This window comes from Salmo trutta, chromosome 26, assembly GCF_901001165.1.
Source record: "Salmo trutta chromosome 26, fSalTru1.1, whole genome shotgun sequence".
NCBI classification, from domain to species: Eukaryota; Metazoa; Chordata; class Actinopteri; order Salmoniformes; family Salmonidae; genus Salmo; species Salmo trutta.
Genome location: NC_042982.1, coordinates 7195979 through 7216569, shown reverse-complemented (window position 1 = coordinate 7216569; position 20591 = coordinate 7195979). Strand labels below are relative to the sequence as shown.

At 46.2% G+C, this 20591-nt stretch overlaps 2 protein-coding genes across 2 annotated transcripts in view; both read right to left on the bottom strand.

Moving 5' to 3' along the window:
* LOC115163003 (serine/threonine-protein kinase D2) overlaps positions 1 to 5883 on the bottom strand; it is a 57964-nt gene extending 52081 nt beyond the window's left edge. The window contains exon 1 of the mRNA XM_029714564.1: positions 4996 to 5883. Within this exon, the coding sequence (XP_029570424.1) occupies positions 4996 to 5322 (327 nt within the window). The 5' untranslated portion in view covers positions 5323 to 5883. The remainder of the gene's footprint in view (positions 1 to 4995) is intronic.
* Positions 5884 to 8039: 2156 nt separating this feature from the next.
* Positions 8040 to 20591, bottom strand: part of LOC115163001 (striatin-4) — a 29360-nt gene continuing 16808 nt past the window's right edge. The window contains exons 10-18 of the mRNA XM_029714559.1: positions 17233 to 17408; positions 16897 to 16944; positions 16639 to 16760; positions 15755 to 15922; positions 15523 to 15663; positions 13721 to 13819; positions 13467 to 13553; positions 12989 to 13196; positions 8040 to 12872 (exon numbers count right to left, since the gene is read on the bottom strand). Coding sequence (XP_029570419.1) covers positions 13027 to 13196; positions 13467 to 13553; positions 13721 to 13819; positions 15523 to 15663; positions 15755 to 15922; positions 16639 to 16760; positions 16897 to 16944; positions 17233 to 17408 — 1011 coding nt within the window. The 3' untranslated portion in view covers positions 8040 to 12872; positions 12989 to 13026. The remainder of the gene's footprint in view (positions 12873 to 12988; positions 13197 to 13466; positions 13554 to 13720; positions 13820 to 15522; positions 15664 to 15754; positions 15923 to 16638; positions 16761 to 16896; positions 16945 to 17232; positions 17409 to 20591) is intronic.

Sequence of the window (20591 nt, the reverse complement as noted above, 5' to 3'; positions counted from 1 at the left end):
TTGGTCTGAAAGGTAAGGATCCGCTTGAATAGACACACCTCTTGGCAGAGGGAGACTTGATTGGCCGATGAAAGAGACACAACAAGCGATATGAAGCTCACAGCCACTTGGTACTGAAATGGCTCTATGACGAGACACAAATTCCCACTTTTCAACTGGTGCTTGTTTGGGACATTAAAACGTCTCTAGCATGCAGTACAACATCTCCGACACACATATCTACTGTAGATTGTCCCGTAGGTTTGCCTAACCTTTCAGCCATGGTCTTATGGGGACTTAACATTTGATCCTGTGGCTTTACAGGAAGTCCAGCATCTGACCAATGGGATGCGGGGGGAGGGGGGGGGTGGTCTCTATGAGTCAGAGTTATCGTATGAACCTCAGCAACACACAGGGAGTGGGGGCTCTATAGAGCTCAATTGTCCGGAAACAATGAGAGAGATCTACCCAACGGTTAGCACCAAATTCCCCCTACCCTACCTCGTCTCCCACCAACCCCAGAGGGGGGAGGCGCCCTGGGGGAATACGTGGAGGACGACGGGAGGGGATGGAGGTGGAAGGATGAGGAGGAAGAGGGGGAGGAGGACGTGGATCGCCCCCGGACGGAGTGGACTCCAAGAGGAAGCAGGCCTCATTTCCTCCTCTTTATCTGTCAGACAATGGGCTACCGTTAGCAGGGAGAGTGATGGGGAGACGAGGAGTGGGGAGGAAGGGAGAGGAGGAGGAGGGAAGAACAGATGTGAGAAGAAGAGAGGGAAGGACAGGGGAAGAGAGGAGCAGATAGGGGAGAGAGGTGAGGATGGGGGAGAGGAAGGGAGGACGGGAGGAGACGAGAGACTAACAGCATTGTGAAGAGGAGAATGAAGGAAGGAGGGAAGATGAGAGTAGGAGGAGGGAATGGAATGATGCCTGTCCACAAATCACGGAATAAACCACCAAGTGTTCCTCTGTTTCAGGGCTGAACAGACATACACAGCACTAGTGTTAAGGTCTTATTTGATCTTATGCCACTAGGAGCAGGGGCTGGGGGCAGGGAAAGAGCGTATCCTCCTACATATTGCAGGCTCTGAAGTTAATGGAAAAACGTGTCAGTGGAACACAGCGAGGCTGGCTGGCTGTTAAATAAACAGAGAGAGAGCAGCCTGGCCTGGCCGTGGCTGGTGACTCAACATTTCTGATTGAGATGGACGGACGGGAGAGGAGAGATGAAGGGAATGATGGAACCTTGGCAAAACACTCCTACTCCTGACACACACACACACACACACAGCAGGCCTCACACATGCATGCCATGCCCGCACGAGCACACACTGCCAAACCTGAAATCCCCCTAAATACAAAGCCCCTGCCATGCCATCCATGTGTAAGGGCAGGGGGGACTGACTGGTTTTCTGGTGCTGGTGTTCATTAAAGTGGCACTCCAGTCTCCTTTGAACCAACTGTATCACCAGGCACATCTCAATAGGCCAGGATCCAGGTATGACATGACATAGCACGAGTGGGCCGTTCCTATTTTGTTCCCTACCGGTCCTCTGTTGTTGGTCTGCCTGGTGCCTGGTAGTGGTATCTGCTCCTAATAGACCAACAACATCGGTGGTTTCACCGTTAGCGCAGAAAGTCCTTACGGTCCCAAGTTATCAACGTAACCCGACGACTGTTATCGTGTCAAAGAAGTGGGCGTGCAAGGAGTTTCCCACACGAGCAATCTATCTCCCAGCACTCCAGCCATAATTAACTGGAATCAGGTCTTGAGTAAGGTCTTTAACCAGGTCAACACTCACAAGGCCGCGTGGACGGGCGGTATTCCAGGCATATTCACGGTCATTTTCAACCTCTCCTTGTCCCAGTCTGTAATCCCAACATGTTTTAAGATGACTACCATCATTCCTGTCCCCAAGAACTCTAAGGCTTCATGCCACAATGATTACCGCCCTGTAACACTTCAATCTGAAGTCATGACGTGCTCTGAAAGGCTGGTTACGGCACACATCAACTCCATCATCCTAGACACACTAGACATTTTTACATTGACATTTTAGTCATTTAGCAAACGCTCTTATCCACCGTGACTTACAGTAGTGAGTGCATACATTTTCATATTTGTTCGTACTGGTCCTCCATAGGAATCGAACCTAAAACCCTGGCGTTTCGAGTGCCATGCAAGTGACCCACTCCAATTTGCATACCGCCCCAACAGATCCGTAGATGACGCAATCTCGATTGCACTCCACACTGCCCTCACTCACCTGGATCAGAGGAATACCTATGTGAGAATGCTGTTTATTGACCACAGCTCAGCGTTCAACACCGTTGTCCCCTCCAAGCTCGTCACCAAGCGTAAGATCCTGGGACTGAACACCTCCCTCTGAAACTGGATCCTGGACTTCCTGACGGGCCGACCATCACCTACTCCACACTGACCCTCAATACAGGGGCCCCACAGGGGTGTGCGCTTAGTCCCCTCCTGTGCTCCCTGTTCACCCACGACTGTGTGGCCACGAACGACTCTGACACCATCATCAAGTTTGCTGACGGCACGACGTTGGTAGGCCTGATCACCGGCAACAATGATACAGCCTATAGGGAGGAGGTCAGAGACCTGGCAGTGTGGTGCCAGGACAACAACCTCTCCCTCAATGTCAGTAAGACCAAGGAGCTGATCGTGGACTACGGAAAGGGGGGGGGGGAGGTGAGCACGCCCCCATCCACCTCGACGGGGCTGCAGTGGAGCGGGTTGAGAGCTTCAAGTTCCTCGGGTCCAAATCACTAAAGATTTAAAATGGTCCACACGCACGCACAGTCGTGAAGAAGGCACAGCAGCGCCTCTTCCCCCTCAGGAGGTTGAAAAGGTTTGGCATGGGCCCTCAAATCCTTAAAAACTTCTACAGCTGTACCATAGAGAGCATCTTGACTGGCTGCATCCCTGCTTGGTATGGCAATAGCACCGCTCTCGATCGTATGGCGCTACAGAGGGTGGCGTGGACAGACCAGTACATCACTGGGGCCGAGCTCCCTGCCTTCCAGGACCTCTATATCAAGCGGTGTGAAACAAAGTCCCGGAAAATCGTTAAAGACTCCAGCCACCCAACCCATCGACTGTTCTCTCTGCTTCCGCGCGGCAAGCGGCACCGGTGCGTCAAATCTGACACCAACAGACGCCTGAACAGCTTCTATCCACAAGCAATACGACTGCTACACACAGGACTCTACACACTCACGCACACTGACACTCCAACACACACATAACATGCACACACATTTATACTGACTCTACACACAAGCACACACACTCACATACAATCTTCCTTCACGCTGCTGCTACTCTGTTTATCATACATCCTGATGTCTAGTCACCTTACCCCTATACATATCTACCTCCATCCCTCCGGTATCCCTGCACATTGTAAATATGTTATTGGAACTGACCCTGTATATAGCTTCTTACCTTCTAGTGTTCTTATTTCTTAATTTTCCGTGTGTTTTTGTTCTATTTATTTTTAGCACTACATTGATATTGAAGACTGCATTATTGGGTTCAGAGCGCGCAAGAAAGGCATTTCACTGTACTCGTGCAAGTGACATTAAAATATGAAACTTGAAGAGTACAGTAGAGTATTCTGAAGGGAGAAAAGGAGAGTCCTAGCATAACATCTACAGTTGACAGGGACTTCTGAAACTGTCACAATGTGAAGGGCAGGCGTGGAGATTATTTTGTTCCGCACAACAATAACAGATTAGGGAAAGCAGCATTTCCTGGAAAAGTTACCAGTTGCAAATTTTTCAAGCTGCTGTTGGCCAACCTCCAGCGACTGGCTTTGGAAATCTGGTAATCTAACCATTGTAATTGGCTGAGAAAAACCAACGCCTCTCATGCCAGACACTGACTTGAGGATTATGGTCTCCTGCTGGCTGCTGCAAAATGGCCGCCTTCTTCCCTGTACTGTATATGCATGGCCCAGGTAAAACCTGGCTGTATGGTAAAACACTATGGCGGATTCTATTTGATGCACATAGATCGGTGCCACTCTGAGCACCACCAAACCAAATCAAATGAAACATTATCAGCGGTTTTAAATGTGTTTCATAAATTGGATTGCGAATGTAGATTATGGAAGGTATCCTTCAGACATGGAAGACTCAAGCAGGGGTGCTCGTAGTAATTAGAGGGGCCTTGTAGGCGTCCTGGTTTTGTAACATGATTAGCTCATTGTCTGTTACAGGGATGTAACTGTGTTTACCTGTATGTCATAAACTGTTCATTACATGAACATGAACTTACTTCCGAGACAAAATCATATACATCTATACGTCACTTCATGGCACTTGGATGTACTCAGTGTGTGTGTGTGTGTGTGTGTGTGTGAGTGTGTGAGTGAGTGTGTGAGTGAGTGTGTGAGTGAGTGTGTGAGTGAGTGAGTGAGTGTGTGAGTGTGTGAGTGAGTGAGTGAGTAAGTGAGTGAGTGAGTGAGTGAGCGAGAGAGAGAGGGCCATTCACTACCAAAATTCAACTCCATTAGCTATGAGATGTCAGAGACAGCTGGATAAACATAGCTTCACCATTACTATTATAGCACTTAGGGCTCATCAGCGATTATTAAACAGATAAACACGAAACACACACACACACACACACATTCACACACACACCAACTAAGGGCAAATACATTATTCTGTAGGTAAATCTCACACACACCGACATGGTCTCAGAGCAATTCGTATTATTCTGTACTTAAATATGTGACACATCGCGACTCAAACAAGCGACATTTGGATTGCTATACGGTCGCAGATTACGCCCACCCATCCTCCCTGATCAACCTCCCTACTTTTGTTTCTGTCTAAAGTAACTACACCATACATCTTGGAGATGCTCAGAAATACGTCAAGCATGTTTCGTATGGCTCTGAGGCCAGGCTGCACATACGCACGCACACACACACACACACACACACACTCACACACACACACACACACACACACTGCTTGTGCTCTCACCTTGATGTCGACGATGGAGCAGGCAATTTGTTTGACGTAGGCAAGGTCAGCGGTCTGGGGCAGCAGAACTGACTCTCTGGTCAGCCCAATCTGGATGATGAAGGAGACCCCAGCTGGGGTGGGGGGCACGTAGGAATTGGCAACCCCCCCAGGGCCCGGCCCAGTCCCCAGGTCCACAGTGGGGAGGCCACCGTGAGTAGGGGTGGGAGGCACGGCCATGGGGGTCCCCTGCTGCATCACCACAGAGCCTGGGGGAGAGGGGCCCCCTGTGTGGAAGAAGACCTGGGACAGGGGTCCCGACGACATACAGGGGCTGGCGTTGGCCATCCCTCGCTACATGCACGCTCTACCTCCCTCAAAGAGCAGGAGCGTGAGGGTGTAGACACGGTGATCCACAAACAAATACACACTGCTACAGAGAGTCTCTGTCCTGTGACCACCCCTTCTCCCAGAGGAGTCGAGGGGAGATCCCTATCCAGGAAGCACTGCTTCTTTCTTTCTTTCTATCTCTCCCTCTTGATTTTTGTAATCTGCACTCACACTTCTTCTTTCATTATCCCGGCAAGGCAAGCGTGAGAGACAGACTGAGAAAAACTTCTCAACTCCTAACCTTCCTCTTCCACCGCTCCTCCTTCTCTGGTGAAGAAGTTGTTCTGCTGATGAGAAAGTCTCAATTTTCACAGGAAACACTGAGGAAGGAGAAAGAAGAAGAAAAAAAAGTTTGTTGTCCTAGACTCCAGCCTGTACAAAATGGCTTCCTTGAGCAGGAAACTGAGAGAATGAAGGAGAGACACAGCCTGGTGGGGCTTTTCTTTAACAAGTCTTGTCCTGTTTCAGTTTCAGCCGAGTTAACTCTTTCTCTGTAGAAAAGCAAGACCGAGAGAGCTATGTGAGAGTACCTCCCTCTCCCCCTCCCTCCCGCTCCCTCCTTCCTGAACTTGCCACAGCCAAGGAGGAAGTGATATGACTGACACAACTCTCGGCCAATGGGTGGAGGAGAGCTCTGGATAAGCCCATGTCAGTCCCTCCCACTCCCTGGTCTTCTCCCATGCTAGCACGCTCTTTTCTCTCCCTCTATGTTTTATGTTGCAGTAATTTGTCTTGTTTACTTCTCTAACAGCTGTGCTCTTCTTCCTCTAGCCTGAGGGGAACTGCACACAAATATTTATCTCTCTCTCCCTCTCAAACACTATCACTCTTTTCTCTGTGGCTTTGCTTTTTGTTCTCTCTCCTCACCCTCTTGGCAGTGCCAATGACATGCAGGTCTCTATCTGATTCGAATGTAGGACCACACCTAGAGTGCAACTACCATTCTGCTCAGTGAAGTAGAAAAGAGGTGTAAAAATTACTTTTGGTAGTTCACTCAGTTTATAACTTGTGGTAGGTACTCTTTGTTTAATATCTGTTCAACGTATAATTGCTTATTATGAAAAAACGATTATTTAGATATAGGTAATTAGCCATAGATGATGCTAATTTAAATAAGAGAAGTGGCCACGATAAACCGACAGTAAGAAGCACATTCCTATCGATGGTTGTTCTGAGTTGTACCTCCTTTAAGGACCACTAGAGGGAAATGTATCCCTCAGAGTCTCTGACATAATCATAACACTGGACAGATCCAAGGTCTGTTTTGATCTTCATCACATAACTAATAAAACCGGCCTTGCCGGAAGGGGTGCTGTGAGCTCGATATTTCCGGTTTGTCTTGTCCAGAGCATGGGTAGCAGGTGGCTGTCAAGATTGTCATTTTAATGTGGCTTGTTCGTTAACAATCCCGTGGGTCACTTGCTTGTTGTGGGTCCTGTTGTCTCTTTTCCTAGAGACCTGTAAAACCTGTCTAGTTGCAGAATTGGTGATGACTGGGTTAGAAGACGGGTACTTCAGGCATTCCTGGTCTGGACAGAAGTCAGGTGAGGGAGAGAAGAGCTTATTGGGTCGTTCCACGAAATTAGTCCCTTTTGGGCAGTGGAACTTGGTGCGAAAAAAAACCCTGTTTGATTTCAGCAGTTTACAATCTGTCAACAAGAGGACAGGATAAACTGAATAAAAAACATGTTTTCCCCATCTCAAGAGGTTTTAAATAAGTAAATAAAAATACATGCAAAGTAACAGGGTTGACGATGCCATCTTACATCAGCGATACATCTCCTTGTGACAGGGAGAACGTTAAAACATTTCTAGCGTGTGGAGCGATGCGCAACAGGGTTGACGTATTATGCTCAACACGCTCAGTTTTCCACCACAAAATGGCCAAAAAGAGTAGAACCAGGTCATGATTTCATGCTATGATTTAACTAAAATATGTTCAATGTTCTATTTTGAAGAAAAAAAAGATTTAAAAAGGAATAGTTTCCCCATATTAAAATGAGAGTTCAGTTCACGTAATGTAACTTAAAATAAGGGAAAGGTTTTTTTTAAGCGTAAAATGAATCACTAATAAATAATCATCTTTAGAAATGACTTTGCCAAAGCAACAAAAATAACTAGGGCTTTACAATAAAGGGAAAAACTTGGAGAAATGTTGGGGTTAAGTGGCTTTAAATCTTCCTAGAAGTCTCAGAGGGTGCACAGAAGGACATGTCAAAATGCTGAATTTTGGCATTTTAACTTGTCTTTAGTCATACATTTGTTTTATTTTCCATGTGGTCTACAGTACATTAAAAGAGCGCTACATTTAATATAACGGGCTTTTAAAGGGGGCGCCTGCAGGCTGACTGCGGTCGTCAGTTGAGCAGTGTTTCCTCTGACACATTGGTGCAGCTGGCGAGCGGGTTTTAGGGAGCGCGGTTTGGCGGGTCGTGTTTCGAAGGACGCATGACTCGACCTTCACATCTCCCAAGCCCGTTGGGGAGTTGCAGCGATGAGACTAGATCGTAATTGAAAAAGAGGTTAAAAAATATATATATATATTTAGATAAATAAAAATAAAAAATAACATAAATAAAAAAAAAACATGTATCATTAAGTTGATAATTAATATGTAGTAAAACAGTAATAAATTACAGTTGTCATGATACAATGAATGACAACACTGCTCTCAATTCACTGTACAAAATCGTTATTTTATTAGAATTTTTTGTGTTTTTCTTCTTTAATGACATAACACGAGACCCGCAAAGTAAAGAGAAGGAAAATCTGTAATTTGATACAAGCTAGAATGCAGTTCCAAAAATATATATAATAAAACAAACTCAATAAAAAGCAGGTCTCGTATCCCTTGTAGTTAGAGGAAATTGTTTGAATACAGTTTAATATGATGTACAAAATATCACACAGTGATAAGTTGCTATTAAAAAAATAAAAACACAAAGAAACAAGAGTCCTTTACCTTGGCCTCGGGCTGATCACTTTTTGATTTTTTTTTTTTTCGTTTTTTTCTGATTTGTTAACCGTTTCGTTTTTTTTACAAGGTATACGTTGTCATTATCAATCACAAGCAAGTTCTAAGCCTAGCAAAGAAGAAAGATTTCACTGATGATACTACAGTATTCTTAGATAATAATTATAATCAAAAGGGGAAAAAAGCAACAAATAAAAAATGAGAATGGACATGTAAATCAGGTTGCTCTAGTCTTCTATCATTTACAGTCATATCTATTTTCCTCTCGCTTTTTGGGATTTTTCACATTGATTTGTCTGTTCTCAGAAGACGGGACATATTTGAGCGTCTCAGGACCAGTCTATAGCTCAATGCTGCAGACGTACATGTGGACTCTGACTGACACACAGACACGGAGTGCAGAGTCCGTCCAACACACTCATGCAGTCTTAATATTGACCTGAAGGGAGGAGAAACACCAGTGAGACGCTGGCGTACAAGTATTTTAAACAGTGCATCGTTCCTACAACGGCCGAAGATGGGACATGCGTTTCTCAAAACGCCACGCAGAAAGAACGTTCGCCAAGTGCGTCGTTAGAGCGTGTGTCGATACCTATAGGATAAAAAGAAAGGCTGCTTTCTCTATTCATATCTTACCTTAACATGATTATTTCACAATACTGACAACGGATCAGCTCCTAGAGAGATGGTCACCAAATGGCTGCAAATATTGAGGTGGTTTTATTCTAATGCTTAACCAATAATAATGCACAAATCACAGATTTGGCATATCATTGCGCACATTACACATGAAATATATGTAGACTAGCCAGCTACATAGAACTCAATTGATTGAACATGAAATGTATTTCAATATGATTTAAATAAACAGGCCTATGTATGTAGCCTTTATAAACCTATTTCAATCGCAGAGAACTCAAAAGCCACTGGCAACTTCGTTCTGAAGTTATCTGCGTTCACAGAGAGACAGATAAACATCTCCAATTCTGTTTAGCTGAGATTTTCTGTTCTGTGTATAAAGTGACCAGGATGGGTAAAAAAAAGCATCTAACGACACACTTCGCTGTTCTGAGGCAGTCGGGAAAATAACAAGCGTTTTCAAATGCAACTTTAGTAATGGTTTTGGGAAACAGCTTGGCGATTTAACGATGCTCCTATGAAGATTCTAACGATGAACATATGCATCTGTACTTCCTGATTTGTCCTCGTTTTAGATTCGGTCCATTAGTAAATGCTAGCGGCCAGGACTGAATTCAAACCGCGAGTTGGTTTCGGGGCGAGGTTTGACGTGAGTGTCTCTTGTGCGTGTTCACAGGAGGGAAGAGTTAGCCAAATCGATTAGCCAGCTTCAGCTGGTATGCGACCGTGGCAAAATTAGTTTAACTTTGGATAGCTTATCTCTGGGGATAGTTTGGGACGTCAATAAATTACACAATGTAAATGGGAAAATATTTTCATGTTGCACATCTTTTAGGTGTCTCATTAATTGCTTTCAATATTGCTATATGATTTATAGTTGGTTTTCTGCACTGTATAGTTGGTTTGAGCATTTAAAATATTGTCCCATGTACATTGTGTAATTTACTGATGGTCCCTAGCTTGCCCCATAGGGATATCAAAAGTCAAACCAAATTGATCATGAACATTACATTGGGTCATGTGCAGCTGCACTCAGAATTGATGATTACTTGGGTGCAGCCAGCTGTGGGACGGATTCAAATAAACCCAACCTATGGAAAACTGTTAATATACCTTTCATTCCGTGAAATACCATTTTTTCCTATCTCACAAATCTCCGTTTTGGACGAGACTGACTTTATAACCAAAATTATCCTATTTACACTTTGTAGTCAATTTTGACAGTAGAATAAATGCTTCTGACTCACACCGATGCTACATAGGCTATTTTCAAAACGATAAGTTGCTTTTTTTTTAGGGGCAGTCGCTCTTTAAGACGCTTTTGGGAAACTGGGCCATGGTTTCCACAGCCACATTAAGACACATACGGGCTCCAGGTAACCTCTTGGTCTAGTCTTGGGGTCTAGTGCAGCTGATGTAGTGCAGCCTATAGCCAACTGTTAGTTCGTGTGTCACTAGACTGCACTTCATATGGAAGCTATAACATTGTTGGGAGTGGATGCACTGTTACACAAAAAATGGCCACCGGACTTCCAAGAGGTGGGTGATACCGTCAGCTGGATGATTGACAACTGTGTACTATAGTTATCCTCTCAGCAACAAAGCATTACAGCACACAGTGTGCTACAGTAAGTAGCACTTAGGCATCCTCTCTGCCTCATCAAATTCAATACATCTAAAACCATCATGTTTTAGCAAACACATGAAGCTGACATGAACTAAACCAAGCCCACAGAAACCTGTCTGACCAGAGAGAGTGGTTTCCCATAAGGTCTTGCAGTGGAGAGAAACGTTGACCTCTCAGTCATTTTTACCAGCAATCTTTGATTCTCTGACCCCTGTAGTGACCCTGTTGCATGTAGGCGCTCTTGGTTAAAGTTGACAGATCTAGGATTAGATTACCCTAACCCCAATGCTGACTTTAACCATGAAGGGGATGAAAAAATACCCAATCTGGTATCAGTGGTTTGGGAAGAGTTGTACCCCCTCCCTCTGGCGTATGTACTAGGGGTTGATTAGTAGGTTTGGGGGCAGCTCGGGGGCCAGTTACTGATTGACATGGTGCTACTGGACCATTCAATCTTTACTCCCATGCCCTGCTCTGCCCTGGCGGAACCATGTTTCCACAGCCAGAGATCTGCCCTCGGGGCTCCCCCCCGCCTATGTTCCACCCCGGAAAGTTAAAAAATAAACTTGAAGGATCCAGGAGGCCGGCTCCCCAACGACATCACCCCTGATCTCTGACCTACATGTCAGTCTTCAGTGGACGCCCAAGGCTCCGCTCTTTGTCCAACCTTGTTACCCCTTCCAGGAAAAACAGCTCCACAATAATCCAAGCACAAAGTGATCGCTTGGTGAACAGTCACCAGCCCTGTCTAAATTCAGTCTTTGTCGGAGGCCAATGTAAAGGGGCTTGGGGGTTCAGGTAGTGTTTGTTCTTGCTTCCTCTCCAAAGGGGAAAGGGAGAGGAAGGAGGGCTCTTTATGTGGCTTTTGTTCCCATATCCTGGGGGCAAATTTCTCCTGCTGGATCCGTTGTCACGGGAGAGAGGCACCAGTTGCCCACTATGAGCACTCTGGGCAATTCAGTGCAACCCCCCCAGAAACCTAATCAACAACAGTCATTTCATTGGATAATAAGATTGTTTCCAAGGACCATTGTGACTTGATGCCGACTTAAGGAACATAGAGAGAATACAGGACGCCCCTTTCTGGTAATATCCACCGTTTCAGTCAGAGGGCTCCACTGCGCCATCAACATTAAATTACTCCCGTCATCTCCACATAGTCTTTCACAAACCAGCTGTCCTGATGAAATGACAAAACTTCACACACACACACACACACACACTATATATAAAAAGAAACCAGTAGAAAAGTGTCTGCTTAGCATAGTGTGTTATAGCGTGTTAGTTTCCTATGAGATACAAATTGCCCATACAGTATCTCAACACAAAAAGTTGGCACGGCTGGAGAGTGATGATACAAGCTATATCATGCTACTGTTGATGATAAATATCCCAGTGAGAGACAAACAGGACCCCCCCACACACACACACACACACACACACACACACACACACCTTGAATGAAACAAACAGGTCCCTGATTCAGACTCGGACTGATGAGGTCTTAGCACCAAGATTAAACAAGTGCAACACACACAAACACAAACACACCTTTCTGCTGAAATGGATGACCGTACAATACCGGACACACAAACACTCAGACTTAGTATCCCGGCGATGAGGCTGATATTAAAGCCGTTTGTCCAACACCGGTTAGGAGGTGTCCCCAAAACACACAAAAACCCTCAGAAGTCTTTGGAATGAAATGCATTGTTCCCCCCACACTGTGGTGCGGCAGACAATTGCTACTGCCATCACTGGGTGGGTACTGGACTCTACTCTAGTTAGGTACTTACGTGGGTTAGCAACTGGTGAGCTAAGCTTCTTATCTCTTCAACAAAAAAAGGTTTCAAACTGAAAGGAAACCCGTGTGCGTCACTAGCCATAGCAGGTGCTGCATCAGCATGCGTAGTGATCCAAGTCAACACACACTGTCTTATAATAACCATGAGTGGACTGTAAAAGTAGAAATGAATGAGAGTATCGTAGTGTAGTAAACTGACCTAATAAACCGAGCAGTTCCGATTTTAGTCGTTAGAAAAGCAGTATGGTTAGTATTGCAACAAGTTACCGAGGCATCATGGGATCGTCTAGAGAACTGTGGGTAATAGTGTCCTGTGGCGATGACCCAGCCAGTGGGGTGCAGGACAACAGTTTTGTGTGTGTGTGTCACTGGATGTGTACGTGTGTAACTGTGAATGTGGAATTGTGTATGAGGTTTGTCCATTGTAGTCATCACTCTCCTCTGGCCAAGTTGTGTTAGTCGGGCTGTAATGAAAAGAAGGGACAAGTTTATATAAGTGGAAACTGTAAAGAAACTCAACTAACAGATTGTAAGATAAAGCACACTCTCTCTCTCTCTCTCTCTCTCTCTCTCTCTGTACCAGTGAGGATGATGGTGAGTCCCTGTCTGTGCCTCCTCTCAGACGAAGATCTTGGCGAGCGCGTCGGCGCCAGCCGAGGCGATGAAGGGCTGCGAGGGGTGGAAGGCCACGTCGTGAATGGCCTCGTCGTGCTTCTTCCTGTGGGCCGTGATCTCCTGCACACACGTCCTGTTGTCCAGCATCCACAGACGCACCGAACAGTCATGGCCTGCAGGGGGAAGCGGAGAGCACAGTTAGAGTACAGCGGAATCACACGGTGAGGTTAGAAGCAGGGTTTCCTAATCCTGGTCCTGGGGACTCAAAGGGGTGCACGTTTTTATTTTTGCCCTAGCACTACACTACACTACACTACACACATGATTCCACGACTAATCAACTCATCATCAAACCTTTGATTAGCGGAATCGGGTGTGTAGTGCTAGGGGAAAAAATCTAAACATTGCAGCCCTTTAAGAAACACTGGATTACTGGTACTCACTGCCAGAGATGAGGTAAGTGCCTTTGGGGTCCGTGGTCAGACAGGTGACAGCATCCAGGTGTGCCACCATGGAGTGGATCACTTTACCTGGTAACACACGCAAGTGGGCATTACATTGAATTGAATTAAATCAAATGGTAAAAGCAAGTTTTGGAGCAATGGGCTAGTTCGACCCAGATTAAACAGATCAAGCACGAGGCCTAATTCTGGCGTAGTTACATAAAGGTAGGGTTTAGCAGCGGACAGGGGCTGACCTGTCTTGTTGTCGAGATAACGGATAGTGCGGTTTTCGTGTGCGGTGATGGAGATGGGCTCCGAGGGGTGGCTGACCACACAGTTAATCAGTTCACTGCCTGCAGGGGGCGACACACACACACAGATCAGCTCACAGACACATACAGATCAGTAGAGGGAGATCCTCCTGGCTCCTCTCAAGGAAGGAAGGCACAGAAAGATGTATTTTTTCAATATATATATTTGAAGGTATTTTCAGATTTTATTGAACAGAGAGAGGATAAGAGTGGGGAAAGATGGGGCAGTATGCCTGATTTGAACTTATGCCGACTAGGGGTATAAGGGTACACATATTCGTACCGAACCGTTCAGGTACCTAAAGATGAATACATACAAAAATACATATTTACTAAATAAAAACACTCGTCTTATAGGCTATGCCGATGCTGCATTGTAGGCCTATGCATCTTGAGTAAAACAATTTAGGTCATTCCGTTAAAACTAGAGGCTATTTTTTGCGCATTGTAATCAAAATTCTAATCTTAATTGGCACATTTTAAAACTGTCATTTTGTGAGGATACTCCCATCGTTGTTTAAATCTCCAGTTTGGGAAAATGTTGGTTTCCCAGTAGATTCCAACGGCGATGGACAGAGAGTTGTGGATGAAACGTTAACAGTATGTCACCACGTGCAATGAGAACTGCCTATGCAGCTGCCAACACCTCAAATATGTTGACACATTTACGCCGACATCACCCCAGTATACTAGAGCAAGACGGAAACAGAGCAGCTGATTCTGACCGGGCCAAAGAAAATACAAGAGCGATAGGTACGCTATGTTTATATTCTTTATAGTCTTTGGTTCATAGCCGTGGATATGCATCCATTCTCCGTGGTTGAGAATAGGGTGTTTCAGCACCTCGTGAAAGTGCTCGAGCCACGCTACGAACTTCCCTCTTGCATCCATTTCAGCAAACAACTAGTACCCCGCTCTATATAAGCATGCCAAAGCCAAAGTTTTCAATGAATTGGCCAATGCATCCTGTGTTGCGCTTGCTTAAGTGACAGTCCATCACATTACCCCGGAGTGGGAGATGTGCTACAGACACGCCCCTTTATGAGAGTCACAAATGCGTATCTGGCAGTGAAGGAGGCAATGTCATGGTGCATTCGTGACCATGTGGGAAGTGGGAATTTACCACATACGACTGGGAAAAATCCACTTGAGTGGCCCTCGAACTGGTAAGTAATTACTAGTGGGAAACTCGTCTATCATTCTGAGCACCCACTTCTCCACCTCTGACATCATCTACTAAGGAAATGGCCTCTATAACAGCATTTTCGGCAGTTAATTGCAACAACAAAATAAGATATAAAAAGCTGATAGCTGTACTTTTAGTTTATGGTTTACGCAGCTTGTTGGCCATTAGCCAATCGCCGTTTCTCAACGAGTTCAAATCACATGAATGCATCCAACTGGTATCTACAACCTCTGTGGGAGGTAGGAACTGGTAAATTCCCACCTCCCACATGGTTACAAACGCAGCATCAGTGTAAACTTGAGAGGCCCAACATAAAAATCCTCTCACAGCAGACAATGCCAAGAAAAATTGTGAATGCTAAACATTGTGTATTGCATTTCATTTTCCCGCTGTACCGAAATGTAATCGAACCGTGACCCTAAAACCGCAATAGGTACCGGTGAACCATTACACCCCTAGCCAACACCGTACACGTGTGCCAGAGGCTGTGGCATTACCGCTAGCCCAACCAGGCCACAGGAAACATTCTGACGGTATTAGAACAGGCCCTAGGACTCACCGTCCTTAGTCCCGGTGTCCAGGACCATGATGCTCTGCTCTGTATTGAGGTCATAGAGCAGCGTCTCGCCGCCGTCGAATGACACCACTGCCTGGTCGGGGTCAGAGTTCACAAAGGCCACCGAGGTGGGCGTTCCGTGTTCTGAGGGAGGGGGGATGAGAGAGTTGAGATATCGCACACACACACACACACACACACACGCGCGTGCACACACGCACACACACATGCTCACCTTTCTCCTTGTTGAAGACGGAGAGACAGGGGGCAGAGTTCTGTGGGTCCCAGATGCGAACGGTCCCGTCTGCAGAGCAGGAGGCCAGGCGATGGTGGGTGGCAGAGTACGTCAGACTCCACACTGAGTCCTCATGACCCAACAACACACTGCTCTCTATGCCCGGGTCTACACAACAAAGAAAACACACACATAAATGGATTCTACAACGGGATGAAACGGTGTTGCTCCTTGCTGAAACAAGCAAAGTGTTGTAGCAAACAAGTCTTCAGTTGCCTAGGCCAGGGCTTTTCAAATTGGGGTCCGCGGCCCCTCTAGGGGGTCCGTGATTTTCTTTTAGGGGGGATTTTGTTATGTGTAAAATAATATTTGTTTTATGAATATCGCTAGCTACAACAGAATACCATTGTGGATACCATTTTTACGTCTCTTAGACAGTTTCACGAGCCAATGGTAACTAGCGTTAGCTCAATGACGATGTCTACAGGAACAGTTAGCATGCTAGCTGTTCCCGTTCATACAACTCTGGGGAAGTATGTAGATTCATGGATTCATTGCCAAAATCTCAAACTATCCCTTTAATACGGGGGGTCCTTGGGTCACCGGTTTGCCTGGGCGGGGTTCCCTGGGCAAGAAAAGTTTGAAAACCCCTGGCCTAGGCAACGACCGGTGACCGCGGTCATTTGGCTGACCAATAACCTCCCTCCAAAAATTCCATGTCCGTCACAGCCCTAATTTCAGTCAATCTGTTTACATGGAGATGATCATGTGCAATCCACTGACTCAGAGCTGAATACGTTAGCCGGGGATAAACCTGGCTAGTTCTGACTGGTTGACCGGAGGTGAAAGGTGATAGAGGGGTCAGACAGGGGTCAGGGACTGACCGTAGTTGTCGTAGGGATCCACGTTGATGTCAGGGATCTTCCAGCAGCGCACGGTTCCGTCCAGACCCCCGCTGTAGCACGAATCTCCGTCCTCTCCCATTGCCAGAGACAGAACTGCACCACTGTACGCACACACAATTACACAAAGAGTAGCTATTATACCCAGAAACACACCAAAACACGTGATAGTTGCAACAGATGTGTTTGCGTGCGTGCATGCGTCCCGCGTGGGTGCGCACGCGAGTGGTCTGAGATCACCTGTGGGCTCTGAAGGTGTAGATGGGTTCAACGTCCAGCGTTGCATTTCTGTGGAGGCAAAGACCAAAATCCATTTACAAATCACAGCACGGTGTTATAGCAAACTACCAGACCACATTCAGTTTCTTTCCCACTCCTGGGCCTGTATTCATAAAGCATCTCAGAGTAGCAGTGAGTGCTTGATCTGGGATCTGTTGCCCTTTAAATAACAATTACTAAGATTACGCAGACAGGAGGGACCTGATCCTAGGTCAGCATGACAACTTTATGATACACTTTCTGAACACAGGCCCTGATATTGGCGTGTTATGGTCCCGCTATTCCTTAGGCTCTTACTTCTTGGAGTGTATGGCCTTGTTGAGGTTCCACAGCTTCAGGGTTCCATCCTCGGAGGCTGTGAGTAGAACGGCCTGGCTGGGGTGGAACATCAACGCTCTGATGGCATCAAAATGGCTACGCAGCGTGAAGCGAGGGTTCCACGTCTTCTTGAACTCCTCCCGGTTATCCTGCAGCTACACGCACACAGGTGTCAGAGCGTGAGTGTATTGATTTAGCAGCGCGGGACGCCACTGCTAAATTGCTGCCACCTATTTTTTTGGGGGGGGGGGGGGTAAACTTAAACGACGAAAAACAGATATCAGGTACATAAAAAAGATAATGGAGCTATATATTTATGAATCTGTGAATCCAAGATGGCGTAGCAGTCAGACGTCTTTGTCCTGTCGTGTCCCTTGTATATATCTTTTTACATCTTTTTCTTCGCGTATCTTTTTAAAATATTTTCCTAAACCTCAATACTCTCCTGCAACCCGCCTCACCCAATGTGGCGTGGATCTGGGTTTTTTTCTAAAGTATTTCTATTTACTTTGGATCTGGAATCCCTCAACTGAAGCTAGCCAGCTAACTACCTACCAGCTATCTGTCAGCAAACCATTGCTAGCAGTCATCAGCTAACCTTTAGCTCGGAAAGCTCTTGCCAGTTCGAACAACATGACTCAATCCAGAGCATAACGGACCTATTAGAATTTTTTATTTTTTCCCCCCATATCCCCGGATTCCTACCGCAAACTCTGAACATTTGGATCTTCGCAACTAGCTAACCGCAATCCCGGGTGACTACTCCTGGCTAGCGTTTTTCCATCCCGGAGCAAGCACCAATTAGCCTGAAGCTAGCCCGGCCAGGGCTCCTGTGCTACCACCGAAGCCCACTCCTGGGCTACAATATCCGGACCCCTTCTACTGCCGGTACGGGGCACGGAACCCCGCCGATCCTCTACGACTGGAATACCAACATAATCTGCCCGAGGATTCCAACAGGCGCGACGTCCACTGAAGGCCCATTCTGCTAACCACGGCCTACTAGCTACCTAGAGCTACTTGGAACCCTACTAATTCCACGACTGGTCTATCGACGTCACCGCACGAAGAGGCAAAAACAGACTTACCCCCATCGCGACGTCCCCCAAAGGCTAACTTGCTAGCCCCGGTCTGTTAACTGCTAGCTTGCTTGCCCCGTTCTGCTAACTGCTAGCCCCGGTCTGCCAACTGCTTGCTTGCTAACGTCTGCCAACTGCTTGCTTGCTAACCCGGTCTGCCAACTGCTTGCTTGCTAACCCGGTCTGCTAACTGCTAGATTGCCAGTCCCGGTCTGCTAACTGCTAGCTTGTTTAGCCCCGCCCTACTAACTATTAGCTTGTTAGCATCGGCCTGCTAACTGTCTGAATCGCCGTGTCCCCAGTCAGCCCAACCACTCACTGGACCCATATGTTCACTTGGCTACGCATGCCTCTCTCTAATATCAATATGCCTCGTCCATTACTGTCCTGGTTAGTGAGTACTGTCTTATTTCACTGTAGAGCCTCTAGCCCTGCTCAATATGCCTTAACCAAACATGTTGTTCCACCTCCTACATATGCGATGACATCACCTGGTTTAAACGTCTCTAGAGACTATATCTCTCTCATCATTACTCAATGCCTAGGTTTACCTCCAATGTACTCATATCCTACCTTACCTTTGTCTGTACATTATGCCTTGAATCTATGCTATCGTGCCCAGAAACTTGCTCCTTTTACTCTCTGTTCCGAACGTGCTAGACGGCCAGTTCGTATAGCCTTTAGCCGTACCCTTATCCTACTTCTCCTCTGTTCCTCTGGTGATGTGTGGGTTAATCCAGGTCCTGCAGTGCCTAGCTCCACTCCCACTCCCCAGGTGTTCTCATTTGTTGACTTCTGTAACCGTAAAAGCCTTGGTTTCATGCATGTTAACATTAGAAGCCTACTCCCTAAGTTTGTTTTACTCACTGCTTTAGCACACTCTGCCAACCCGGATGTCTTAGCCGTGTCTGAATCCTGGCTTAGGAAAACCACCAAAAACCCTGAAATCTCCATCTCTAACTATAAAATTATCCGCCAAGATAGAACTGCCAAAGGGGGCGGTGTTGCAATCTACTGCAAAGATAGCCTGCAGAGTTCTGTATTACTATCCAAGTCTGTACCCAAACAATTCAAGCTTCTACTTCTGAAAATTCTCCTTTCCAGAAACAAGTCTCTCACTGTTGCCGCTTGCTATAGACCTCCCTCTGCCCCCAGCTGTGCCCTCGATACCATATGTGAATTGATTGCCCCCATCTATCTTCTGAGCTCGTGCTACTAGGTGACCTAAACTGGGACATGCTTAACACCCCGGCCATCCTACAATCTAAGCTTGATGCCCTCAATCTCACACAAATGATCAATGAACCTACCAGGTACAACCCCAAATCCGTAAACACGGGCACCCTCATAGATGTCATCCTAACTAACTCGCCCTCCAAATACACCTCTGCTGTTTTCAATCAAGATCTCAGCGATCACTGCCTCATTGCCTGCATCCGTAATGGGTCTGCGACCAAACGACCACCCCTCATCACTGTCAAACGCTCCCTAAAACACTTCTGCGAGCAGGCCTTTCTAATCATTTACATTTTTACATTTATGTAATTTAGCAGACGCTCTTATCCAGAGCGACTTACAAATTGGTGCATTCACCTTATGATATCCACGACCTGGCCGGGGTATCCTGGAATGACATTGACCTCATCCCGTCAGTAGATGATGCCTGGCTATTCTTTAAAAGTGCCTTCCTCACCATCTTAAATAAGCATGCCCAACTCAAAAAATGTAGAACTAAGAATAGATTTAGTCCTTGTTTCATTCCAGACCTGTCTGCCCTTCACCAACACAAAAACATCCTGTGGTGTTCTACATTAGCATCGAATAGCCCCCGTGATATGCAACTTTTCAGGGAAGTTAGGAACAAATATACACAGGCAGTTAGAAACGCTAAGGCTAGCTTTTTCAAACAGAAATTTGCATCCTGTAGTACTAACTCAAAAAAGTTCTGGGACACTGTAAAGTCCATGGAGAATAAGAGCACCTCCTCCCAGCTGCCCACTGCTCTGAGGCTAGGAAACACTGTTACCACTGATAAATCCACTATAATTGAGAATTTCAATAAGCATTTCTCTACGGCTGGCCATGTTTTCCACCTGGCTACCCCTACCCCGGTCAACTGCCCGGCACCCTCCACAGCAACCCGCCAAAGCCCCCACCATTTCTCCTTCACCCAAATCCAGATAGCTGATGTTCTGAAAGAGCTGCAAAATCTGGGCCCATAGAAATCAGCCGGGCTAGACAATCTGGACCCTCTCTTTC